Source organism: Erithacus rubecula (genome assembly GCF_903797595.1).
Source record: "Erithacus rubecula genome assembly, chromosome: 8".
Taxonomy (NCBI): Eukaryota; Metazoa; Chordata; class Aves; order Passeriformes; family Muscicapidae; genus Erithacus; species Erithacus rubecula.
This window is the reverse complement of record NC_136659.1, coordinates 14,959,601-14,987,239: the sequence shown is the minus strand read 5'-3', so window position 1 is coordinate 14,987,239 and position 27,639 is coordinate 14,959,601. Positions and strand designations below refer to the sequence as shown.

General features: G+C 36.9%; 1 protein-coding gene across 1 annotated transcript in view; it reads right to left on the bottom strand.

Annotated features, from left to right (window-relative positions):
- TTN (titin) overlaps nucleotides 1–26,282 on the bottom strand; it is a 238,044-nt gene extending 211,762 nt beyond the window's left edge. The window contains exons 1-26 of the mRNA XM_079310285.1: nucleotides 26,085–26,282; nucleotides 23,954–24,057; nucleotides 19,635–19,838; nucleotides 18,727–19,014; nucleotides 17,900–17,988; nucleotides 17,561–17,802; nucleotides 15,591–15,876; nucleotides 15,197–15,349; nucleotides 14,607–14,726; nucleotides 13,445–13,582; nucleotides 12,575–12,712; nucleotides 10,221–10,496; nucleotides 9,988–10,107; nucleotides 8,651–8,926; nucleotides 8,323–8,388; nucleotides 7,554–7,812; nucleotides 6,927–6,987; nucleotides 6,601–6,813; nucleotides 5,752–5,894; nucleotides 4,907–5,112; nucleotides 4,563–4,793; nucleotides 3,760–4,004; nucleotides 2,816–3,039; nucleotides 2,546–2,710; nucleotides 2,274–2,442; nucleotides 80–1,770 (exon numbers count right to left, since the gene is read on the bottom strand). Coding sequence (XP_079166411.1) covers nucleotides 80–1,770; nucleotides 2,274–2,442; nucleotides 2,546–2,710; nucleotides 2,816–3,039; nucleotides 3,760–4,004; nucleotides 4,563–4,793; nucleotides 4,907–5,112; nucleotides 5,752–5,894; nucleotides 6,601–6,813; nucleotides 6,927–6,987; nucleotides 7,554–7,812; nucleotides 8,323–8,388; nucleotides 8,651–8,926; nucleotides 9,988–10,107; nucleotides 10,221–10,496; nucleotides 12,575–12,712; nucleotides 13,445–13,582; nucleotides 14,607–14,726; nucleotides 15,197–15,349; nucleotides 15,591–15,876; nucleotides 17,561–17,802; nucleotides 17,900–17,988; nucleotides 18,727–19,014; nucleotides 19,635–19,838; nucleotides 23,954–24,044 — 6,094 coding nt within the window. The 5' untranslated portion in view covers nucleotides 24,045–24,057; nucleotides 26,085–26,282. The remainder of the gene's footprint in view (nucleotides 1–79; nucleotides 1,771–2,273; nucleotides 2,443–2,545; nucleotides 2,711–2,815; nucleotides 3,040–3,759; nucleotides 4,005–4,562; nucleotides 4,794–4,906; nucleotides 5,113–5,751; nucleotides 5,895–6,600; nucleotides 6,814–6,926; nucleotides 6,988–7,553; nucleotides 7,813–8,322; nucleotides 8,389–8,650; nucleotides 8,927–9,987; nucleotides 10,108–10,220; nucleotides 10,497–12,574; nucleotides 12,713–13,444; nucleotides 13,583–14,606; nucleotides 14,727–15,196; nucleotides 15,350–15,590; nucleotides 15,877–17,560; nucleotides 17,803–17,899; nucleotides 17,989–18,726; nucleotides 19,015–19,634; nucleotides 19,839–23,953; nucleotides 24,058–26,084) is intronic.
- Between the last annotated feature and the right edge of the window lie 1,357 nt (nucleotides 26,283–27,639).

The following is a 27,639-nucleotide window of genomic DNA, read 5'->3' as shown; positions in this document are numbered from 1 at the left end:
AAACAATTAGCAGTGCACTGACCAAACAGACTTAAGACACAATGATGAGCAGTAGGATGAGTAAAAGAACTGAAATTACCTTGTACTAACAGGAAAGCATGGCTAGAAGTTTCACCAGCTATATTGACTGCTTTCACCATGATGCTGGCAGAATCATCAGCAGTCACATCTCTGATAACTAATTCACAAACATTGTCTTCAGGCCAGTACCAGTACACACGATCAGTCCTTTCAATCTGAACACCATTTTTGAACCACTGGCATTCAGGATCAGGTTTGCCCACCACTCTCACACGGAAGTGTACGTCTGTTCCTTGGGCTACAGTCTGGCTTTGAATTCGTTCAAGTATCTTGGGAGCCTCCATGCTTGGACTAAGCTCCACCTTCTCTGGTTTGAATGTAGGAATGGTGATTTTGCCTTCAGGAGGAAGTGCTTTCTTCTCTTCCTCTGGGATCTCTTTGGTCCAGTGAAGAAGTTCTTCTTTTGTCTTTTTTAACATTTCTTCATATGATTCATCTTTTTTGCGAGATTTAAGTTCCACAGCTGTGATGGCTTCATAGTAGCCCTCTTCAGTCCTGCGCTTGAATTTGCTACGCAGCTCTTCAGATTCCTCTGAAAGCTTTTCATGAGTGATCCTTTCAGCTCTTTTCAGCTTCACCACTTCTTTGGTTGTGGCTTCTGCAGGTTTGTCTACCTTCTGTACCTCAAAGAGAAGTTTCCCAGGTTCTGTAGCTACAGGCTCATGTTTGGGTTCAGGAGCACGGCGAAGAACAGATCTGAAGTCTTCCCTCTGCTGGATCTCAAGTTTCACCTTATGTTCAATAAAGCCTTCTGGATTCTCTGCAGTGACTCTCACCTCTCCTGTGTCATATGACTTGCAGTCCACAATATCCAGGTAGTAGATCCCATCATAACGGAGTCTAAACCTTTTGCTTTTACGTATGAGCTGTCCATTGAGGTACCAGTTGACCTTGGGTGTAGGGTAGCCAGTCACACGGCAGCGGAATCGTGCTGTTTCACCTTCAAGGACTCTTGCAGGTTCAGGAACCAAAACGATTTCTGGTTTTTGTTTTTCCTTTTGGTCCAGTGCAACAGCAGGTAGAGCACCCTCATGGGCCATTCTTTCTAGCTCTTCAATTCGCTGGAGCCCCCTTCTGCCTTCTGGCAACTGGGATTCTTCCACAAGGCTTTTCTCATCCTTCACGATCAGAGTAGCAGATGTGTGATCTGTTCCATATTTGTTAGTTGCTCTGCAAGTAATCACTCCACTGTCTCTGGAATAGGCTACCCCATAGTCCAGGCTACAGTACCCAAACTCATTGATCATGCGGAGTCTGTTAGCTGCTTCCAAGGGTTTCCCATCATGCAACCACTCCACCACCATGGTTGGGTCGCCAATTGGTGTAAGCCTGCATTCAAAGTGTGCTGGTCCAAATTGTTTGAGCCTTAAAGATGTGAGCTTCTTCTTAAAAAATGGTTTCTGTTGTTTTTCTTTGTCATAGAGATCTCCTTCCTCCCATTGCTCTTGACCATAACGCAGATGGAGAGGTTCTAACTCTGGTGCTGCAATTTCCTTGGCTTTGTAAGTTCCTTTTGGAATTATTAATTTCCTTTCTGGTTCAGGTTCTGTGTGTTCAACTTCTACATTTACTTTGCAGCGGGTAGTGTCCCGCCCAGCTTTATTGATAGCAGTAGCAGTATACCATGCAGCATCCTGCCTGGCAGTAGATTCAATTTTAAGCGCAGCTGCCCCTTTGGTTCCCTCAATCCTGAAATATGGGGAAAAAAAAATTAACATTCTTCCCTTCTTTGTCAGTAATTTTTGCTCTTCGTCCAAATTAGTTCAAAGCCTCCAAAGGCAAATCTCTGGAGGTAATAGACATTTTGTTTATGTTTATTTATGTTTGGGAGTGCAATGCCTAAGAACCAAACAAAGAAGAATAATAAAAGCCAGTGTTAAATTCTGTGGCAGTTTTCCCTGCAGAGGTCTTTAAAATCAGAGACAGAAAAAGTTCACTAAATCTCTGTCATGGCTTTGTAGAATAGAAAACTATATGAAAACACAGGCTGGAAAAATATGGAACTAATTCTTCAAGGTATTTAATATCTGTATTCCTTGCTGCAATGCAAAAGCCCCTAGTGAATCCCTTCTGTGAAACTGTAGGAAGCATTTTGCAGGATGGTGGTTATTTGCTACTTAACTTCTATAAAGTATTTAAAATAAAATTTAAATTTAAATTTAACTAGATTGAAATATAATAAAAATCCTTACTTTATTTTGGGGTATTTATGAGGCACAATGATGTCACTGTTCTTGAGCCATACAATGTCAGGATTAGGGTTGCCAGTAGCTTTCACTGCCATCTCCAGTCTAGAGCCTTCCTTCACACTGACATTTCTCAACCTTTCCACAAAGTGTGGTCTGACTAGGTCTTCCTTAGCTGAAAGAGCAAATGTAAGTTATCACAAGATGAAATGACACAGCCATGGTTTTAAGTAGGAAACACTCATCAGACTGCTAAAAACAATATGCACAGAAGATACCTTCTACAGTCAGCGTCATTGAGACTGAAGCTTTGCCTGCCCTGTTCTGAGCAATGACAGCCCATTCTCCAGAATCTTCAGGCATTGCAGGAACAATGATCAATGACTGCGTGCCATCTTCTTTAATCACTATTTTATGAGTGTAGTCATTAATCACTTGTTGACCTGCAGGTACACATGAAAAGAAAACAGTTGGAATCAATACAGTCTCAACGAGATAAAAAAGACTTTTTAAAAGATTATTTGTTGATGAAAATGAGGCTGATGTACCATTATGGAACCAGTATGTCTCTGGCATAGGTCTGCCAACAACTTTTAAGTCAAATCTTGCTGTCTGGCCCTGTGAACATTTAAATGATGTTGGCTTCAGCACAAAAACTGGCTTATATAGTCTCTCTAGTTGCCCTTCATCAGTTTCTTCTAATCTCCGGGCAGGAGAACGAGAAGGGGAGCTGCGGGCAGGAGACCGGCTTGGAGACCGTGGAGAGATAGACCTGGAAGGAAAAGATAAGACAGATGTGTATGGCAATGTCAGATAGCAGGGCACTGACATGACAAACAAATTTCAACCTTTGCCTTTCTCATAATTGATTTTGAAGTGTTTGGCCAATTTATCTGAGAAATTGGGGAAAAAATTAATTTTTATTTGCAGTCAATTTTCTTTAGGTTTTATTCATTTGTAGAGCTGAGTAATGTTAGGACACACTATAGCCATGGCAATTTTTGGTCTTTGGACAGTGCACAGATCAAAATAAGCTAGTGCAATACTGTGTGCATTTGTACATGGATCTGTATGTGTATGGAGACTGAACACAGGACATGGCATTGCTAAATTTTTTCTGTCATGGAAATGCAACTATTTCAAGGACATGGAAAGATACTTGCACACCACACTAAAACTCCAAGTGGAGAAGATACTTTTTCAAAAACGTGAGTACTTTAACAAATAAATATAGTTATTGAGCTTGTGAATCTGATACTGTGGCTGGAAATGCATGTTAATGATTGTACTCTGGGAACTGCATTGCTCATTAAAAGCAAGAACCAGACAAAAAGTTTGCACTATATAGATATGAGTCATGAAAACAGCATTTAAAACTTTTCTAGAGGCACATAAACTCCAATAGTTTAAGCTTATTTAACTGCTGTGTAATGAGATTTTGGACTATCACAGCAGATTGAAGCCTCATAAAATTGTATTACTGTGTACCTACCTGTATCTTCTCATAACTTCAGGGCCTGGCATATAACCTGGAGTTGCTGTAGGTGCAACTGGCTCAACATAGAGTTTTGCTGAGCAAATGGCATTTCCTTTCATATTACTGGCAAAGACAGTATAAATTCCTTCATCTTCAGGTAAAACAACAGGCAAACGCAGAGTGGCAGTGCCGTCCTGCAGAAGTTCCATGTGGTAACGCTCTCCATGCCTTATACGTTTGCCATCCTTGTACCATGCCACCTGCACGGAAAGAAATAGTAGACTGCTATGTGAACTTTCCTAAAGAAAAAGATCCAGTAATGACTTGTACATACAAGACTTTATAACTTGCTATTTTTCAGCTGAAAATCATCACAACACCACAACATATATGCACTAAGCATTAACATTTTTACTTGAAATAAGCAAGACTAGATGTTTACATAGAAATCTAAAATACAAGTTTTAAAGTTAGGAACAGATATAAAGCCCATTTTGATGAAGAGCAAAGTAACCTAGACTGGACTGCTACTGTGTTCCCCACTGGTCTGGGCTACCTCAGAGATACTCACAATCAAGACCAACTTAATTGGCAAATCCAGCCTACCTCTGAACTGGCTAACAAACCTAACTATTCTATTAAGGGAGAAAAGGAAAATTCAGTTTGATATCAAACCAGAAGACTGGATTTCTTTTGAGAGTTGCTGTTTCCAATGCAGAATGTAGGATGTCTGACAATGAGATATTAAGGGATTTTTTTTGCAAGTAGAGCATCAAATGATTTACCAAAAAAAAAAAAGTTATACAGATTTGGGGTACCTTTGGCAATGGATATCCAGATGTCTTGCAATGGAAGGTAACTCCTGTTCCTTCAAAAGTTCTGTAATTCTTTAGTCTTAAATCGAATCCTGCTTCTACAGCTTCAGATTCAGAAATATCAACCATCATCTCTTCTCCATCTTCTTCAAGAAGTTCATGTAAGGTAGTCTTAATAATTCTGAGTTCAATTTCCTTGATAAGTCTTTCTTCAAAAGAAGAAATATGGAATTCCTATACAGAAAAGCAAGCCCATTAGTTTTCCGTGTCAAATAATGACCTTGCAAGTAAATTGTTTGTATGGTAAAATGTTGGTACCCAGAATTAGTATGGAGGGGTAGACATACCTCATCTTCTACAAAAGTTCTGACCATCACTGTATCTTTTGCCATTTTCTTCCTAATTAGAGCTTGTTCTTTCTCATACTCTTTTTCAAAGTCACCATAGGAAATGGGAGGGGCTACCTCAGCCACTTTAGGTTCCTGTACGTATGCAGTCATTTGAGTTTGGTACATCATTTCTTGTTGCGATTTTATGTAGGCTTCGTAATCAGCTAAGAATTGAGAACAGATTAATTTCGATAAATTTTTTGGTTTTCACTGGATTGAACGGAAAAAACAAGTACAAACTTATTTTACTGCTTTTGGTGATACAAGCAGATTTTTTTATCTATTGAGCCAATAAATGCAAACAACAAAATGCAAAGACTGATGTATTAAGATGAGCTTTACAAATAGGTAGAAGTCTTCCTGTAGCATGTAGGTGTCCTAGTTTTAAAAGTGGAAGCATCTCCAGAGATTATTTTACAATTTCTTCATCATGACTCTATCTCTTGAAAATTTTTACAGGACGAATTAAAAAATTTGACTAGCTTCTTTTCTTTTAAGATAACAATTAGTTGATTAACCTTCGTTTCCCACATTCCCCTCTGAATGTCTCATCTTTTCATGAGCATGGCATGTCAACAGAGGAAGGTTCCTATAGCTAGACATTTTAGCAAAGAATAAAGTTCTTCAAAGGACTGATGACATACACTCTGTCTTGTAGAAACAGAGTCACTAGATGTCCCTTTATGTTTCTCGAACTGAATAAATTAAGCTGCAAAGATTTTGCAGCACAATTTAAAATATTTTTTCCCATTTTGAAGTTAATTTTAAGAAATATTGTTCCCATATCCTTATCTAAAATGTACCTTCTTCTAGTAAGGAGACCGTTGCAGAAGCTTCTCCAAGATTATTACGAACAACAATAGTGTATTCTCCGGCATCGTCGGCAAAAGTCATGGAAATTTCAAGTTTGCATTCCCCTGTTTCTTTTTTGTAACTCACTTTGTATCTGTAGAAAACATAGAAGTAAAACGTCTCTATAATTCTGGACTAAAATTAACTACATTTTAGTTAATTTGATTTTAGTTACAGTTAGACATACTCCTAACTTGTACAAGGCACAAAAAACGAAACTTATGCAGGCAATTCTCACTGAACGAATGAGCATACAGAGCAGCATGTGTAAAATAACCATGCTGAAACTAGAGTACTGTCAGCTTTCTTTTTGTTGTCACTAAATAAATGGGATCCAAACACCAGCACTGAAATATCAGAGGTCTAATTATCAGACACAATATAATGGCTATGTTCACACAGTTTGTCCTAATATGGGTCATCATAACATGATCATTTCAAGAATGCAAATGTAATATTTTTTTCTCAGCTAGAAAGTATGTTGCTTTCTATAGATGAGACTTACATAGAGAGAATGCAAGCATTGCACAGATAGAATAAAACAAATACAAAACTTCTTCCTGATTTATTTCTAAGTATAACATATATCTCACTTTATAGTCTTTTGAATATTTATATTTAAAATTTAACAAACTTTTAAAGTCACACATTAAGACATGAGCCTATAGAAAGAATTTATTTCACAGAAATCAGGATGTTATTTGGCTCAGCATAAGTGAGAGAATCAAATTCTGACACTGCCAATTAAATATACATAAAAATTAAATTAAGAGGGATTAGGGGCATTGTATTCAAAGTACCTGTAGCCAGTCGTTAGAGGAACTCCGCCTTTTTTCCAGTACACATGTGGCTTTGGGTTGCCCCCTACTTGGCATTCAAAAATAATGCTCCCACCTTCAATTAATTTATGCACCATGGGTTTTCTTATGAAGAAAGGAGGTACGGGTTCTCCCGATACTTCCTCTGCTGCAGCAGAGACATCTTCCATTACAATGTCCTTTGTCTCCACATAGCTGAAATTAGATTTCAGTGCAGTAAGTGAGTTGATATCTGAAGCTCTCATAAAACAGAATGCAAGAACATAATGGCTGCAATAGGAGCAGTCTATTTAGAAAAGTAACCTTACCGTTTCTCTTCTGTAACAGTTTTCTCAGAAATAGTTTCTCGAGTCTCGGTTTCTTCAGTAACTACAAGGCAAATTTGATATAGTGGACTTTAAAATACCTTAATAGACCTTAAGCAATGCATTTAGTTGACATAAGAGTAAGTAGTTAGTTGGTTCAGAGAACTAGTTAATCCCACTGAGGAATCAAGTTAAGATTCTCCTATTATGGGCCTTTTCCTCATATCCTTACAGCCCTTTTACCTAATAAATACTTGGAACACAACTCAAGCCATGTGATTGAAATGTCCAAGATACATTACCAGTAATATGCAGTTAACAAAATTATTAACTTCCTACAGTGACAAGAGGGACTGTCCTTGAGTTGCACCCAAGTTTGAATATTAGGAAACCTTTCGCCAAAAAGGCTATCAAAGGTTATCAAGCATTGGAAGAGGTTGCCCATGAGTCATATGGGGCTGACTTTTAAATATCTTCTCCACCTTGGTGGTATTTAAAAGACATGTAGATGTGGCACCTAGGGACAGGGTTTAGCAGTGGACATGGCAGTTTTGGGTTAATGGTTGAAATCAATGCTCTTAATGGTCTTTTCCAACTTGAACAATTTCATGATTCTATAAATACACTTACCTTTCACATGTAAGTGGCAAGAAGTGCTGACACTCCCAGCCTTATTGGTAGCAGTGCAGGTGAATCTTCCACTGTCCTCTGCAAAGGCTTCACGAATCACAAGGCGAGCAAGTCCTGCTGTGAAAGTGACCTGGAAGTCCATTGAGCTCTCAATTTTGTAATCCTCCCTGTACCACGTCACTGTAGGCTGAGGGTGACCAGATATTTGGCACTCCAGAGTGACAGACTCGCCTTCAGTCACAGTCTTATTTTTGAGGCCCTATATGATAAAAAATAAGTATCACAGTCAGTATACATTTTTAATAGGCACTTTTAAAACAGATTACATTTGACATATACATTTCAAACAGATATGTAAATATCTAAAACACATTTGAATGGAAAATTTGACATATAGTTCAAAACAGTGTTCTGTGAAGCAATGTATGTGGGGAGGAAAAACAGGCATTTTATGAAGGGAATTATTTGAAAATGGCTTTTAGGGTCTCTGAACATTATTGCTTTCAACAAAATGAAAACGTAGGCTCACATTTATGCAGATAGATCAACCTACTATGTGACATAAACATGAAGAATCACTACCATAAAAGACGTCAAGAAGACTTGGTATGAGAGATAAATTATATGATTAAGTAAATCTAAAACAACGTTAAAAAGATTAAATAAAGCCAATTTTTAATGGTTGGGTATTCAGCAATAAAAATTAGAGAACAGAATGGGTGAAAATCTAGTATAACTGCCCTACACTACAAACAGAATAATTACTTACTGAGACTAAGGTGGGTGGAGTAGCAGGGATTTCTGCAGGCACAGGAACTCTGGCAGTTTCTGTCACCTAGGTTGTATAGAGGACAATAATGAATAAAGTCAAGGACATAACATAATTTAAATAAGTAAATAAACCAGATAATGTGTACTCTTTGCAGGTCATAAGTAAATATTGGGTGCTTACAAGGATTTGTGTAAAACAAATTAAAAATAAGAGGCAACAGAATGCTTTAGAAGTGAAAAGTTGTGATAAGAAAACAGCAAAAAAGTGAGGCTATTCCATATTTTTAAGATGAAAGTTTCAAGAAGAAAGAAGTTTAAGAACATACCTTTGCTTCACTTTCTTTATGCAGCATCAAATGTTCTGTCCGCATGGCTTCACTTTTAATGCTTGTCTCCTTTTTAGTCTCAACATCATACTGACTCTTGTACGTCTCAGCAGCCTCTCCAAAGGGAAACTGTGGAGGAGCAGCTGGCTCTGCTTTTGTCCTGACTTCATGAGGCTTTAGCTGAGGTGGTTTCACAGGCTTGGTGATCTTTTGCACGGCAGAAGTAGCTGATAACTCTTTCTCCAGAGTAGCCATGGCAGATCCAGCTATTGAAACCTAGGGAACAGAAGAAAAAGAGTTACAGCTCTGTTGTTTCGTTTTCAAAGGAGAGAGTGCATACTGCATATGCTGCAGTTGCTTCCTTAGTTACTTGGTTATGACACTACAAAAGCTATGTGTAAAAAAAGAGTAGCAGTTTTAGATTACAGTAATAGAATACCAGATATATAGTATTCTTGTATTATTTTTGATCTAACATTTAAATATTTTCTTTTTCGCTTTAGAATTTGATTTTTAAATGGTCAAGAAGCTCTAAAGTGCAGCACAAGAAATGTTCTCTCCATTTCTTCACTTGAAACCTTAGATTTCCATTTAATCAATCTAATACTTCAGGAAAGAATACTACTAATTATATAACTTCCAATGATTAAAACAACTAAAGAGATTTCAAAATTTTATTATAGGTGGAATAATTAAAAAAATACATAAATATTTAATAAAAATATTTATAACTATGTTTAAATATATTTAGGGAAAATAATTTTTAAATTCCAGGTGAAGAGAAAAATATGTTTGAATGAGAAAATTAATTTACTGGAAAATTTAAATGTTATATAAATGAGTCCAGCAGAAGAATGGAAGAATAACATTAAAAATAGATGATATCATATTATGCTGTTAGTCTGGATTTTTTTCTGTTTAAAAAATTAGCTTAGCATGTATTAATTAGCAAGGAAGAAAAAAGCAGTGAATGAACGGATACATATAACAAGATTAAAGAGAAATACTTCTGCTCTTTAGAAAATATAACTTGCATGACAAATATCTACAATTTTACTATATGTTATTAAGTACTGAAGCCCATCCTCAAACAGTTTATAAGATTATTTAAATAAGAAATCATAACAACAAATTGTATTTTAGCAATCCATTTGTCTGCTTACAGCAGTGTTCTTTATTAGTCAAACCAGCCATCAACAATTGCTGGAGGAAGCATACAGCTCTTCCTCTTGGGAAAACACCACTCTGGAGTGTGGGAGGAAAAGCCAAGTGGAATGGGTGACCTCCTGGCTGTTGAAAATGAGCATGCTGCTGCTCTTGGATGCCCTTCAGCTTACCTCATACGTGTGGTCTGGTTTGGGAACAGCAACTCTGGAGACTGTGAAGTGAGGACTTGCTGTGCGAGGTCGCGGCGGTTCGACATGAATTGTTTTCTCCAGTTCTGTTGTTCTTTTTATCTGCACAAAGTAATGAAAAAAGTTGTTGAAAGTGATGCTGCTCTTTAAACTGAAACAGATTTCACTGGGACATAGTTTCTGGAAAAGAATGTAATGTAAAAAATGAATCTAACCTCTTTTGATACATGAACTTCCTGCTTTTCAGGAGCTGGGATGTGTTTCTCAGGAGGAACATACACAGTTTTGACTTCTTTAGTGACAACATGACGTTCTGCTGGGGCCTCAGGGCCACGGTCTGTTACAGTGTGCTCTTTATAACCATATTCCACAGTTTTCTCCTTTACATAAGTTTCATCTACTTTTTCTGGTTGCCAGGGTGATCGAACACGTGCCTGATCAACTGCTGCAACGACTGTAGCTACAGCTTCAGCCTTTTTTCCAGCTTGAGTCTACAAATAAGATCAGAACTTATACACATATTCATCATCCATCATATTGAAAATTTGTATATATGGCAAAGAGTTATAATGTTCAGCATATTCTAAAGAGAGGTTATGCAGAAGTCATGATGAAAAGATCAAAAGTATGCACCTGTAAATATACTTAAGAATCAGTAAATTCAAATGCAAATACATTCTCCAAGTGCTATCTCTGCACTTTCAGAATATATCTGTCCTTCTGTGGTTTATACACATCTATATTTGCCTGCAAGCCAATTTTAATACTTTATAGCCATTTCTGTCCACTTGTCTAACTCTTGTAGATTTAAAAAATTTCATCTAGCATCTGATGTCAATGTATTTATTAAGAAACAGACCCAGAAAAATTTTTACATCATGTATATCTGTTAATTCAGATATAAGTCCTGATCTATTTAAAAGGATTTTACAAAAGAAGGAAGACTGACATGTCTGATAATTTGGAAATAATGTTTTTGTATCAGGACTTCCATTTGTTTCTAATAAATCATAAATACTGTCAACTTCTCTGTTATTAGGGTCCAAACTTCTGCCCAGTCAGCCAACAGTAGATAATAGTGACATTGCTGTTTATTATTACTGTCATAACTGATCTGGATGTAGCAACAGAGTGTATGATATGTGTGCCTTGAAAAACAGGTAATTTCATATTAATTTTAAAACCATTACCAGCTTAAACTAAACTTACTTAGGTAAGGCCAAAATGTGATCATTTACAGAGATTTTTGTTTTCTTATTAAAGTAGTTCAGGTGACAGGGACCTCTTATTCAATACTACTGTTGGTTTCAAAATAATTTTTTAATACTGAATTTGGCCCTAAATTTGCATCATATAACAAGGGACTGAAATCACCTAGCAGTCTGACTCCTCTGAGTGAGTTTTATGTGCTTTGTTCATTTACTGATATTTTATAAAAGTATTTTATGAATGCACTACACTGTAGGTAGATAGATTTTAAATAACATCTGTTGTCAACTATGCTATTCTTCCATTTAAGATTTCCTGTATTGTAGATCTTTCCTACTGTGGGAATTGTACTGGAGCAAAGCAGTGCCAACAAGCACCCGATGGTCATGAGTAACAAACTAGACAGACCTGAATGGATGCTAAAATTTGTATTGCACAAAGAACAATTCAAACCTCAATAAAGAGAAGTTGTTTCACCTGACAACCATGAAGTTACAAGGAACCATCAAATAGAAAAAAGATTGCAGAGTCAGAAATTTGAACAGGTAAAGGTTACTTAAAAGCCATTGATAGAGAGGAGACTGTCACAGAGAAATCAGACTGTAGTCTAAAGTGTGACATTTCCTAGCAGGGTGGGATATAAACCTCTTCAGCACTAGAAACTTAATCATACTTGATGATCATTCCACTGAATGGTTATATTTTCAGGAATTAATTTGAGAGCATTCTGTTGTACCAAAGTAGGTCTTAAAATTTGTGGTTTACCGATAAACCAAATTGTAACAAATTGCATTGGCTGTAATTTCTTCTCCAGTTCTGGACACTGTGACTGATGCTTTGGTTTTAGCAATTGCAACTATTTTTGGAACTACAGTAGTTTTCTCAGCTTCCTTTTCAATCTAGTTTTTATAGCAGAAATAAAAGTTTCAGTTACGTTCAGTCTTGAAAGATATTTGAACAATGAGAAAACATCTTGAAATGGGAACAGGGAAGGAGAATGTTGGGTTAGATCTTTCTGCACTGCACACATCTCTGTGTTACATATATAGTGATAAGTATTGTTATATCCTCACATCTATTTAAATAAAATATTTTTTAAAAAAAGTTAAAATGCGTTTCAGGAGTCAGTCCATTCCAAACATCAGACAGAAGATAATTATGAGCATCCTATTAATGAAAACAAGAGAGGAAGATCAAGATGAAATAATTTAGTCTAATTAGCAGTAGGTCTAAAAGTTTGTAAGTGGAATAATCTTAGAAAAATGAACTGGAAATGTATAGTTAGTATTTTTTGAGAAAACAAGAGGTTTGTAAAGAAGAAAAGATAAAACTCAAATATGGTTATAAGAGTGCTATTCACCTTTCCACGTGTTATGCTCACTTGTTCTTGTTTGGTGGCAACTCTTTCTTTACTTTTCGATACTATGACCGGTGCTTTAGGTTTATCAGTAGTAATTACTACCTTAGGTACAGAAGGTTTCACATCTTCCCTTCTTATCTAATTTTTATGGTAAAGAAAAATAATAGTAGTTGATTATGTCTGTTGTCAATATTACACAACTTGTTTGGAAAGCAGGATATTGTTTCTAAATGTATATCAAGAAGAAAGAAACATGACTTCAGAATTGGAGTAATATCTTTATACCCAAATTATAGCCTGTTCAATATGCTGAGAGAAGTTCATGCAAAGTCAATAATATGTTGCATAAATTTTTATTTGAATGAGAGAAAAAGTTTGTACTTCCTGGTTTGTAGTACATCATTATGTTTTGTGGAAATTGTTTGCATAGAAATTAGTATTATTGACTTAATAGCTGACCCAATCAGTTGAGTGGTCCCACAATATGGTCTAAGAGATGTTTTCAATCCTCACACATATATGAAGTTCATTAAATCAAGCCCCACACTATGTATCAAACCATAATAACCTTTAAAATTTATATTTCAAAATCTAACTTCAGAGATAAATTCATCATTAAACATCAGATGAAATTCTATGTCCTGTGGCAATAAAAACCCTAATGCTCAAAGATCTGTAAGAAGGGCAGCTGCACTCCTGTGCAGGCAGAGCTACTAAGAGTTCAGCTGCAGAGATTTTGGTCTGAAATACCTTGTTTAGCAAAATTTTTGTTTAGCAATCTTCTCTTTGTGAAGAAGGACAGTAAAATTATTTAATAGATTTTATAAAACAGAGTATCTCTATGAACTTAAGATTGTAACATTCATTTACCTGTTCGTGAGCAATGTGCACTTGCTCATGTCTGGTAGATACTTCTTCTCTAGCTCTTGTTATTCTTTCTTGTTCTTTGGCTTTGTCTGTGGCAATTATTACTGTTGGTACTGGAGCTTTCTCTGGTTCTTTTCTCACCTGGACATTTACAAATAAAGAACTTCATATTTTTATCTTAAAATATAAAGTAGGTGATTTTCAATATATTTGGGAAAGAGCATGGAAATTAAAGTGAGCAAAGATGTCACATTCTGAGTTTTGAAATAATCTAGTCCAGAAACAACAATAACAACATGAACAGACTTTGTAAAAAACATTTAACATAAAAATAAAACACTGCACAAATAGTTTGTGTGCTAGTGGAAGCAGTACTAAAAAAATTGGCTCAGAGAAAAACTGTCCTGCATTATAATCAGTTGGAGAAAGATTAGGATATTAAAAATGAGTTTTACGAAACTCTTAATTTGAGTTTTGTAACTCTAACGAAACTCTTTAATTTGGCAAGAGTTCAAATGGCAAGTTCAGATTAATTGAAGTGGATTTCTGTTTGTCAGTGCTTTAGAGAGAGATTGCACTTTCTTCCTCAAGCATCTCTACTAGAATGCAAATGTAGCATTGGCTATAAAAGCTCCTCTTCCATTAAATCACATTTTTCTGATAAAATAAAGAAAATAATCTGATTTCAAATCATTCATTGGTATTTTCAAAATTAATTTCAATGCAGAATGAGTTTTTCCTCCTTTTTTCTGACCCCCTGTGCTGCCAACAGACAAAGCAGGCTACAAATGGCAAGCTTGGAGACAATATCAGAACACACCCTCCCCACACCCTCAGTCCAGCAAAATATAAGTGATCAAGAAAACTATCTAGCAAAATACTACATCATATAGGAAAAAAGAGAGGTTCATCCAGGTTAATGTTTTTCAACTTTGTCACATTCTTAGGTATAAATAAAGGAAGTGAAATAAGAAAAGAAAGACAGTAATCACAGAGAAGAGACAGGAAAATGATAGCACTGTAAACTGGAAGAGTGAACATCTATAAAAGGGACAAATAATAACAGTATCTAATTTGTTTTCTTCATAGGCTTGTCTTTTGTATGAGATATCAGATTTTTGAACAAAGTTAGGGCATAACAATCTCAGCTACAATCTGTATTCACCTTTTCAGGAGAGATGTGTCTTTGTTGTTGTGAAGTTACAATTTCTTCTCTAGTTCTCGATATCACAGTTTGTTTTGTGGCTTTATCACTGGTAACTACTACCATTGCCTCCTTTTTCATCTGATTTTTGTAGCAACAAACAAAAAAGAACCAAAGCCTTAGATTCACTTGAAAAAATGGTCATCAAAATAAGAGAAGGAAAAATAAGAGAGGAATTCAAGTAAAGGGAAAATAATGAGGGAGAGTTATTTTATTCCTAGTGGGGAAATTATAAAAGATATTAGAGAAGAAGTTTCATCATTGTAAGAATAATGTTAGAGAATAGAGGAGAAGAGAGAATAGATGATCACTTTCAGAGAAAGCATCCTTAAACTTAAGAAGAGTAATTAGTTCAATCCTGTTACATTGGAATGCAATGGTGTAAGTGAACCTGAGCATTCCTTTACAGTCTAGGTGTTCTGGATGAGTATGCATGCTTCTGCAGCGCTCTGGAAAACATCTTGTTAATTCCTCACAGTGAATCATGCCTTCTTTGGGTGTTGGATGAAGGGATTAAGGGAAATCATAGGATGTCTGTGCTCTATTTCTACCTGCTCATGAACAGGCTGAACGTGGACTGCAGTCATTGCTGTCCTTTTAGCAGTTTGCTCTGCAACACCTGGAGCTGGTTCTCTCACCATGGCTTGATCCACAGCAGCAACAACCGTAGCAACAGCTGCTGTTTTTTCACTGTCCTTTCTCACCTATATTAGTCACATCAAAAGACATTTTTTCATGTTTTCCATACAAGCAGAAGAAGCACAGAACAAGTACAGAGACAGAATGTTGCAAAGAAGCATTTCCGAATTCTGCAGCAGAACTCTCTCAATAGCAGCACACATGGTTTTACACATAGCTTCTGAGATTCCATTTAGCAGATCTACCCATCAGTGGTGAGACCCCACTCAAAGCAAACCCAAAGTTTTTTCCAAAACCAGACTTTACCTCTCTGGCACCCGTGGCCACCTCGGCGGCAGCAGCGCCAGTCACGGTGACTTGTTCTTGGACCCCGTATCTCCCCTCCCATCTTTCTTCAGTCACTTGGGTAGTGCTTGTGGACACTCTGGTTTCCTTCATCTGGGCTTCCATGGTGGCAGAATATCCTTCCTGCTTCCAAGGAGGAAGGACATCAGCCCCAGCTGTTGTCACTACATGTGGTTTACGGATTGGAGATGGAGATTTCACTGGTCTGATAGGTGATGTGGAGATTCTCCCAGCAGGAGAAACTGACCTATTAAAAAAAAAATAGAGTTATCAGTAACATTAATCTACTGCCACAGAGTGATAACTGTATAAACAACTTCAGCCTGAACTTGAACCCACTCCCCATATAGAATATCTCCAGCAATATGCAGTTTGATTTTAAGGTTTTTGAGAGGTTCTACTTGTAGATTACACTAACTTGTTTTTTTAACATTATGCCTAACTGTTGTCATTCTCATAACTTTAACATGTCTTTGTAGTGGCTTAGTTTCCAAAATGTGATAAGAACAAGGGGCAAAAGAAATTTCAGTCAACCAAATATATTTGAAATATAAAAATACATAATGATTTTCCATTTGCTCTATCTTAATTCTTCTAATAGGAATAATACAAAAGGCTCACAGGCTGTAAATACTACATAATATATTCACAGTCCAGTCTCTAGAGAGACAAAATCATAATTGTAACCAATCTTTATAAAAATGTCGTGTTGTAACCACCTAGGAAAACAACTAAATTTACTCCTGTACTACATCTTATTTTTATGTGTCACCCATAAATACTCATAATCCAGGCAAATTTCTTATCAGTGCCTAATATTTTCCCCCACATATTTACAGATCTCAGACAATAATTTATATCCACTTGGAAAGTGCTAGTTTCTAGATTTTGATATTCCAAAAATTCAGTCCTAATCCTAGCAGACATTTTTAAAGAATTTCTCAAAATTCTTAAAGAGACTTTCTAATTTAGAATTTCTTTCAGTGGAATTTTTTGTGTGTATTTCCCAGAGAACATTAACAAGTATGAGCAGTAGAGGGCAGCAGCACCATATTAATTTTTAGATTTAGTTTTTTCTAATGTGTTGTATGTCTAAAAGGAGCATTGCAAGGGAGGACAAATTTCTAGTTCTATATTTCTGTGGCTCTAGATGTCGCTATTGAATTCTTTTTTCATTATGTAGTTTGTTAGTTAATGCTAGCTGCTATCAATCCATTTATTCCTGTCCTTGCAAGTTATTATCAGTGGGGTAAGATTCACAGCATATTCAGTTCTGGCAGCTTAAATGGGGCTCTTCTGAGCATTCAGCTTGGAGACATTCTTTCCATGATGCTGGTGCTTCAGGACACTGAAACTGTTGGACTTTCAAAACACTTTGCTTTTCCTGCCCCTCAGCACAGACCTCATGGGGTCTCCCAGACCATGAGCCTTGCTCTTCAAATCACTCACCTTCCTTCTCTAGACCCTTTATACAGCAGAGATAAACTTCTTTTTTCTGTAACCACAGTTAGCTTTCCTACCTTTGAAATATTATCTCTGGAATTATTACCAGCACATACATGGAACATGAGCTCAATTTTTTTTTTAATTCTGTTTGCCACTCATCAGTGTCATTGCTCTTTTCTCTATTCATCAAAAATAATCAAGGGCTAACTACTCTATCTTTTTTTTTTTTTTTTTTTTCTGTTTCATCATGAAATGGAGCTGTGAGTGCTACTTTGGCTCTAAGTAGAGGAATCAAATGGGGATAGAAGTCTACATAGACAACCCTCGCTGTAATATAGCACATTACAGCTCACCACCAGAATAAACCCAGTCACTAATGAGTTGGTGCATTTTTTGTTTTATATTATGCTCTCATTCTACAGCATTACTTCTATATGCAAAAGTGATTCCAAAAGCAATATTGCCTGACAGAACAGCGACTTTACCTTACTGGTGAAGGTGTGGGTGCCCTGACGTGTCTTACGGGTGATGGTGACTGTCTGACGGGCGATGGCGATTGCTGCCGTGCCATCTGTGCTTTTGCAGCAGTTGTTGGGGTTGGTGATTTTGATGTAGGTCGAGGAGGCATTCGTGGAGGTGCCTTGTGTGGGAGCTGTTGGGCGGTTGCACCTTCTATAATCATTTCAACACTTGTAAGTGATCTGGCATCAAAGTGGGCTTCAGTCTTCTACAATGAAAAACAAGGAAAAGAAAACAAGGGTGAGGTACTGCAGGAGTAATCCTCCATGTTTTAGCCATACCTGCTTTATTTTTGAAAATTATACCTTTTCAATTCTGGCTTGTCTTGTTTGTGAAATCTGAGCAGTCGAAACAATTGTCTTTGTCTTTTTAGCAGGAACGGCTTCTTCCTCGCCTTTTGAAAAAAACATGGTCAGAAGAATTGCGTGTGGCAACATTCAATAAACAAAGAAATGAATGAATGGTCAACTACAATTATATAAAAGTATATATATACAACAGAAAAATAATTAAGAAACCATCTTTTTCCCTTCAATATCCACAGGCAGATAAATGTGGAAACAGTTGAAACAATACTACTGCATTACCAAGTCATTAGGAAAAAAACTCAAAGCAAAACAAAATACATTCATTGTAGATTCTGCATATCAATTCTGGATCTAAAATGATTACAGAGTTTCCAAGCCTGACTGAGGTGAAATCCAGGCACAACTGCTCTGGGTAGCATCATTCCCTCCTGCAATTCCCTAAAAACTGTCCTCATCCTTACCAGCCTCCATTGCAAGACCATGTACAGTTTTGCACTCTCATATCTCTCTTATATCAAAGCCAGATTACAAATAAAACTTTGAGAGATTTACAGACCAAAATGAGAACAACTCAAGGCATCTCACACTTTTCCCATCAATTGTATGTTTCACTAAAAGAAGACCCATTCTGGAGAAAAGGTCCTTTTAAATTGCAGACAAAAATCTTTGGTAAATTTCATCAGAGACAGCGCATTTTTTCACAGCAAGTTAATAACTCTTAAGAAAGAAATTAGCTTGTTGATATAACTGCCATGAATTGGTGTATATTGCACCACTACCATTAATGCTCTGATTTTCATGGCCTGCAACTTCAACTCTGTTACCTTGAATTAGCAATTCAGCTGTTGAAGTAGCACGTCCCACACTATTTGTGGCATTTACGGAATAGGTGCCGGAGTCTTCAGGATATGCTTCTGCAATTATTAAGCTGTAAAGGTCTCCTTCTTGTGAAATTTTAAAATCGGGGGAACTTTTAATTTCTACTCCGTCCCGATAGAACTTCACCACAGGTGTAGGGATTCCAGTCACTCTCACGTCAAGTCGAACTTGACTTCCTTGTCTTGCAGTCATGCTCTGTAGTCGTTGTGAAAAGTTTGGTGGTGCTGTTCCAGCTGCATTTTTATTGAAGAAGTAAACAGAAAAGACAATATTGTTTGCTTAAAAGAGTGGCAAGTACTAGATACTTTCATTACTAGAATTGCACAGGATCTATTTCTTATTCACATGCTACTGACAGATGATAGGACCTTCTGAAACATTCAGAATATTATTTCTGATTACACCTATGATTGCAAATGTTTCTAGAATTACAGATACATTGTTTGTAACCATAGGCATTAAGCACAGTCTCTTGGTATGGCCCTTTATGTGACTTATTCTGTTAAGTGTCATTGATACCTTAAGATATCATTAATAGCTTCATCCTTTCAATGTAGCCAGTATGACAGACCGTAAGGAGCTACACGTAAAAGAGCTGAGCCAGGAACTTGTTATGAATAAGAGTTTGCAAGATCAAGATTAAACTTTATACAGTTAAAATGCAAAGGACACTGTTAGACATACTGGTGTGAACACATGCAGAATTCTAGAGTGTTGTAGGAAAAAGAATGTGGCTTGCTGGTTTTTTGCTGATCACGTACTTGCAATCTGAACTATCTGATTCTGTATTACTCTTCCATCACTCCCTCCCCCTGCTAGCAGGCAGAGGTGCCCCTCTCAGGCTGCTCTGTACCTGTGACCAGCAGTTCAGCAGTACTAGTGGCCTGCCCAGATGCATTGGTGGCTTGCACGGTGTATCTCCCGCTGTTGGCTTCTGTCACGGTGGGGATCAGCAGTCTAGCGCGGCCATCACTAAACGAGATCTGCACACCAGGCAGAGCTGCAGCAGAGAGAACCTGGCCATCCCGATACCAGCTCACCTCAGGAACTGGGAAACCTGCAGACAGAGGAGGACAAACGGGGAGTTAGACATGATGAAATGCCAGACATAAAAGTTACCAGAACGCACGCTTGTGTACACACAGTTACGGTGGAGCATAATGCCATAGGCACAGATACATGTGACACAGTGACAGAGGAACTGGTTTTCAGAAAGTTCCCTAAAATGCACAGAGCAATAGGGCAGTTGCACTGTCTCCTGTGTTGAGTAAATAATTTGAATAATGAGACAACTGTAGTGTTTAGAAATCTTACTAAGAACTAGAAGTTCATCAAAATCATGAGGAGGATGAATTAATTCATGTGATGTATTTTAAAATGTATATGTTAGCATCTAAGTAGGAGAGCTTATTGCTAGCATATTTATCCAGCCCAATAGTCTGGAGATAACATAAAGGATCAGTACTTCCAACCAAATGAAGTGTATGTTCTAACACTACTATTGCTGAAGTGACAGAAAAAGTGACTGCTATAGACATTAAAATCAGATGCTTGCAAAATTTTGGGGGTTTAGCTTCTTTTTCTGGATCTTTTGTTTTTGAGTTTGATCAACAGCAATCATCTGGAATCAACTGTTGTTCAAATACATTATTCTTTTTTTGTAAGGGTCATGAGCAAGTCTTCGGTTCAGAAAAATTTCAGTTATACCACCTCCTGACTTTTTTGGTTTTAAATGGCGATTTTAGATTCCCTGCAGAAATTATATTCTCAGTGTTCTACTCAGCTAAAAATATTGAGCAACTTAAATGCATTAGATGAAAAAGTAAAATTTTTATTTGAACCACATTAGAAGAACAGGTGATTTAAGGAGATGGTTCCAGCTCAAAGTCTTTTTTGTAGTCCTAGAGCATAATTTCTCCAAAATTAAAATCCTCACAAATTCACTTCATGTATATCTCCACTCAACCCAAATCACCAGCTGCACTGCTTGGGGGCTCAGGAATGAGATCTGAGACTGCCTTTAGAGATGAATTAATTATCCCAGTTCTAATGTCTGTGGTTTGGAAAACCCCAGGTTCACAAAATTCTGCTCCCTTTCTAGAATATCCTTCCTATAAACCAAGTAAATTATTAGGGAAAATGACTGTGTGAGACTAAAATGAAAGAGAAGTTGACATGTAGATTTAAGCTTGCACTGGTTGACTGCAGTCCCAACACACTTGGTCAGGAAAATTTAAAATCTTACTCACAGTAAAGCATTGATATTTACAGAAATGTAAAACAGAAACTCACACAGAGAAAGAGAATGTGGATAGTTTTAGGGAGGATTTGAAATCAAAAAGATAAAAGTTAAGCATTGTTAATTTCACAGGTGGAAGTTATCAAATAGTCTTGATGGGATGGTATAATTCAATTTTGTGCTATTGGTGTAGGGCAACTTGGGCCTTATCCTCATAAACTTAGAGCATACAGCAGACCCCAGTGATTTCACTCAGAGCTATGTGTCTTCAGTATTTGTGAAAATGAGCTTTAAAATGTTTTAAGCTAGGCTACCCCCAAAACATGTTATTAATAGTGAATTTCTTGAAACATTGGCAAAAAATTCTATTTTCTTGGAGTAGTATTATATGATGATTAGCAAAAATTGGAGTTTTCTGTGGCAGTTTGAAAAATGCCTGCACTTTTAAAATTGAGTCTATTTTGGTGTCTCAAACTGCTATGTACAAGGGATCCAAAGCTAGAAGCCATTTTAGAAATCTGGGCCCAAATTTATATTAAAAACTCAACTCCACAAATTTACTAGCACTCTGCTAGTCCCAGGTCACAGAGCTAGGTAAGATCTAAATCAGATTACAGATATATGTGCCTGTTCTATATGGAGTAAGGGTTTGCTTCTATATGTCCCAAACACACTATGATTTGACTGTTAATTATTAGGACAATATTTTTTCATTTTAGAACTCTCCTTGAGATTTTTTTTGGAACTTTAATGAAAAAAAAAAAAAAAAAAAAAAAAAAAAAAAAAAAAGAAATTGACCTGAAGTGTCTCAAGTTCATCACTTAAGTAATTGAGTTCAGTAAGATTCTCCTGACAGAGATGTGAGAGGGACTGCCAACTTGAGTATGACCTGTGTGCTGCTCTCAAAAATAAGCAGTATGTAAAGGTTGTCTTGCACTGGGTAATACCTGAAAATATCTGCTCAAGAAAAGGTAAGCAGTGCACAGGTTAATTCTGTGTGAAAAAATTCAAACTTGATCAGCACTGTGGAGACATGAGCTTGGCACATTTCTAGTGCCAGCAACACTGCTGACTTTCTTGTCTCATGACTCCTCAGTCGCTGGTGACAGCAGGACTCCCCCTGTGACAGTGTCCTGGCTGCTCTGGCATTTGCTGCTTTTAATAACAGTTTGTGTGTTCTGTGCTTTCTGTTACATGCTGGGTATATTTGTCTGATATCAACCCTTTGTAATGGGACACTTAATTCACAGACTAACACAGCAGCACAATTCATTTGTTCTAGTTTACACACAGCAAAATTGCATCTCAGGTGGTTGCTAAGCTGTTCTTGATACCCTTAGATTAACTGAGCTCTTCACATTTGAACTGTAGCTATGGATTAATACTTGACTTGTACATAATAGACCACTCTTATTAGAGAGAGAAAAAATTTCTGGTTTCTAAACTCACAATAATTCATGACAGGTAGAAAGAGTAGATATTTCAGCATGATAAAGCTGTGTAGTCCTTTATTTATGCAATTAGCTATAGTATAAATGCTTTGCTGTTTTTATGCTGCAGAAAAACTAAATGCCAAGTCACTGTCAGGTCTTTCAAATCTGGAGAATGTTTCTAGGGCAGGAAAGATATACCAGAATCTCACAATGTGAAAAAAACCTAACAAGAGGTTGACTCGCAAGATATTTGAGACTAGCATACAGATATGGCATATGCTATTAGAAATACTGCTGTATCTTCACTTAGTAAGAAATCAAGATCCCCTCTCAAGTATTCCATACTATCACACAAATTATATTAGCCAAAATCACACATTAAATAGTAATTACTAGCATTCTAACTTTTTTCTGATTGTATTTTTAGGTATTCAAAATAAGTATCGTAAAAGCAGAAAAAGTTTTTACAGAAAATTTACAGTGTAGAAGCAAGAAGAGACAATCAGAGCAATTAACTGAATGATATGGGCCCAATAATAGAATATGACACAAAAAATGTCACAGATGGAGACTGCAGGATATGTCCAAACACCTTGTGTGAGTCAGTGTTATGCAAAGGGTCCAAGGGATGAAATGCATGGACCATAGATGTCAGAGATCTTTATAGATGCACAGATCATGTGTTTGCACCTGTCACAGAGCATCTGAGTAGTGCTTTATGGTATGTGGATCATCACACTGCTAATGCCTGTAAGACAATATAATTCCCCCAGCAGGAGCACATGTCACTCCTCCTTAGTCACCACCGAGGTCAGAGACACTCTTAGAACAGGGTGTTGGGTCTCTGGTAATGTTATCTCAGGGGTTTGCATGGTGTCCTGCACAAGACAGGGTGGTTGAATAGTATGTACACTGGAGAAATCAAACATCCTTTAAATTGTTTGGCATATTTAAATTGCATATGCAACTTAAATTATATTAATCCAGCCTTGTACACATTAATATTAATCCACTATACACATCTATTATTTAACATACTAGGGTTTTCTACCCTCTTCAGTGGCCACTTGGGCCTAGATTTTGTTCTTTTAATCCCCCTCCTAGAACTCTGGAATTAAGTAAATTTAAGGGCAGGGAAAGTAGAAATACAGCTTAGCTAGAGTAAATCTTAATGAAAGATCTTGGAAGAACTAGCACAAACCCTGCTTTCTGCACCCTGACTTCTGATTCCACCCAGTCATCATCCAAATAAGATTATTCTTTCTGCAGCCACATGAAGTTTCCTTATTAGTACAGCATGTATTTTTATGCATATACATTTCAGGGAGCCGTTCAGCACTGTGTGATATGAGTATATATCCATACTTCAGCCCTCATCTTTACCCATCCATACCACACTATGATCTATGAAATGTGTTACCATTTTTCTTAGCATAAACATTAGGAAAGAAATCAGTGACAAACGATAGCAAATGTTGGGAGAATGAATCAAAGCCTTACCACTAATATGAGCCTCAAAGGTTGCGGCACTACCCTCCAGTGCCACAACACTTTGTAAAGGCTGTGTAAACGTCGGGGCTTTCGTCGTCATCTTTACAGGCACTCTGCAACCAGAAAAACACACAATTAGATATCAGGGGTGAAAATGCTCTTATGCCCACACACCGTGCAAGATTTCAAGAATATTTGTAATTTTTCTCTGAACAAATGACTCAGTTTTAAATCAGAACGAGCTGGTGAAATGAAAAGATTGTGGGTTTTGACAAAGTTGTATAGCAAATTACTCTTGGAACATGCTTGTCCGAATTGGATGGTAAACCATTCTATCTAGTGGAGCTGTGCTTTGGCATTGCAAGTATGCAGCAGAAAAATTTGTCTCACTGTGCAAAATTTGTCTCACTGTGTGACCTTCCACAGGTCATTCAGGCTGCCTCTCTTTGTCTATTAACTTTTTATTCCAACAGGAAAAAAAATCTCCCTGTATACTTATTAAAAATATTTTGCTGTGCAAATTTTTTTGCATTCTGAAATGACAAGACAACTAGATCACTGAGAAGTAATTGAAAGAAATGTGAATGTCTCCAATGTATTTAGCTTACTAATGACAATAATGCATTCTTAATAAATTAATAATAATAAATAATAATATTTGGATACATGGAATTAATAATGCTATAGTGCAAAAAATGCAAAGAGACTCTATTTTAAAAGCACTCTGTAAGTAATGAATAATTTCACTTTACAGAAGCATATTGGCATTAAAGATGTGGATAAAATTCTCTTTCTTAGAGAGTATCTCAGTGGAATTTTGAATATGGAAAGAGAGCCACCTTCGAAATGTGAGCTAGGATATAAAGTAGCCACTGACACTGATGGCTTGAACAACTGCAAAGCCATGTGAAATCTGAAAGAAAGTTTGTTTTCTCTTGCTATGCCACAAGATCCCACTTTGAAATAACACACTGCTGCTAGAAAAACTTGTTTATATTTTATATTTGCATGACCTAGTTATTTACTGATGTTGAATTGTGCAGTTTTTAAAAAGGTAGCAATTATCTTAACATTATCATACATCCATTAAAGTTACATTTTTTCTCATTAAAAAATTCCCCTGAGAGAATATCTGGTCTCAACAAACAGGGGTTAACCCCACAATATTTCAAGCCAATCTTACTCACATATTTACGTCCATTTACTTTGGATTTGTGCCTGATTTTGTGACAGTCCCAAGCTTAAATTAAGAATGAGAAAGTGAAGTTTCTTTCAACTATGAGTCACATTTATTCTACCTCTCACAGGGGTGAAAATTCTTCATTACATGGGTTTCTTCATAGAAATCAGGTCCTGATGCATGCATGCAATAAGAGCATAAGGGCAGAACTGGCTACTGTATTGGGATTTTCAGGTTCAGTTATGACAGTGTTTTGAAGCTCAGCTAAAATATATGGAAATAATTTTACAATATAATTAAACATTATGAAAGCCTATATATACATGCAGTTTCCAGAAGAGATAAGAAATAATTTAATTAAGAATTTCCACAGAGTTCCCACAAAGTTTCTATATTTCATTGTCCAAGCAAATTCTGGTGATGAAGATCTGATCTTATAAGGCTTCTTGTATAATTAGAATTGAAAGCATGCATCTAAAATGTCATGTTCCAGAAATAGCCTTCTCAGCCATGAATGACAGCAGACAAGTGTTGCAGAGCTGCTGTGCAACTGATACCTTAGCAGTTGTTTCCCTTAAAAAGTCATCAGCGCTTAGCTGATACCATGTGCATTTTATCAGAGCTATTCTTGGAGCTTCTCAGTTTATCTCTCAGCAGCATAACCTTGAACACTCCCAACAGAAAGGAGTTTTAAAGTTAAGCACATGTTTCCATGCACTTTTAAAACCTTAATTTATGCAGTCTTTAGCAATAAGATACACTGGGAAAAAAAATTTGCTGAGAGTTATCAAAGCTCACTACAGAAATTAAGGATATAACCTTGACAGAGAATTTAAGTGTTTCAAATCCATACCTTGAAACCCATAACTCTTTTTGAGAAAACTTATAAATAATAGATTGTATCAGAATTATTAATGACTGATAAAACACTTATTGCACCAGCAGAAACATGCTACTCACCTGATCTCTCAAAGTGCCTGCAAGAGTGGGCTAAGCCCAACGAAATCTCCTTGAACGACGTCCTTATCCAGAGTAAGATTTTTTTAGACAATCCCAGCATGAGAATTGAAGAGCCTCTAATCATAAAAACAAAACTACACAGTCTTGACAGTGTAGTTTTGTTTTTTTGCAATCCCTACACCCGAGGCGAGGCGGGGAATGCACGACTGCTCAGAAGTGCTAACATAGTTGTTTCGCCTTATATACCCCAGCTCTGCTGGCAGGTCTGCCTCATCATGTCAGTGCCAGTTCTGATTGGTTTCCCAAAAGAAAGTGTCTTGTGAGGGGGGATTCACTCCCTGTAACCATACACCACCTGTTGGTCTTGATTGACAATGCTAATTCTGGAGGCACAAAAGGGATTCACTGAGGAAACCTCAGCCATTCCGAAGGTCTGATTTAGAATTCACTTTAGTTTACCAAGTGCAGTTCACATTGCAAATTTCCTAAATCATAATCACAAGACAAAGAAAGCAATAAAAAGCATTTCTGCAGGGCATATGGACAAATCAGAAGTCATCATATCAGTGAGATTCAGTCTTACTTTCTTCCATTATAAAACATCCAAGAAGCCACACCAAATGCATATGTCAATCACCAGACTAAGTAAGTAAGCTGAGCTCAGACAAGAGGCTGCATTCTATTAGAATACACTGTTTAAACTATTTTTTTCTGTAACTTTGAATTCTGAAATTGTTTAGTAGGTAAAATATAGATTTGGTGCCCTAAGGTTGCTTTTGTTTCCTTCAAATTTTTCTGTTGGATGTTCCAAGCAGTTAAGCAGAACAAACCGTGGCATACAAGGTGCAGTAATACAAATTTTGTGAAAGCAAATTGACACAGACAAACAATATCGTTTTTAAGAAGGAAGATTTTAAGTGTTGCAGCTTTTTTTCTAGACCTGTCTAGGCCTTGGAACAGTGTGTTGGTTTGTGACTTTCCACCAGCCCAGCTTTTTCACTGCACAGCTAATTGTGCCTTTAGAGTGGCTGCTTCTGAAACAGACAGCAAAGTTAGAATACTACTCTTGTTCATGTCTGGAATGGGAGGTGTTTCACCTCATCTCTCTGGTTCTATTCCTGTCTATCTAGCAAACTCTTTAGGCACATAACTGGCACATAAAACTACTTAAAATTGCTTGCTTAAAATCGAGTATCTGCTTAGCTGGTTTGGTGAAAGGAGGACTTGAGTCTCTGGTTACCAAGTTCCACATGGAAAAGGACCTCCCTGAGAACACCCAGATAAGTAAACACCAATTGGGGTTTTGTGCTATCAGCTGCACTCGTGTCTGAAAACAACCTGAAGGAAACCTCCAGCAAGAGAGGCAGAAAATGCCAAGGAGAGAGAGAGTTTCACTGCTCTGGTTCCTGCAAGGCAATCCTAATGTTAGGGTTTGCAGATCTGAAATAAACAAGAGATGACATATTGCTGTGATCTCATGAAATAACTTCAGAAATTTGACCTGCCCCTGGATTTATCCATCCCATAAGGTGGCAGCTCTTGGCACGCAGCAGTA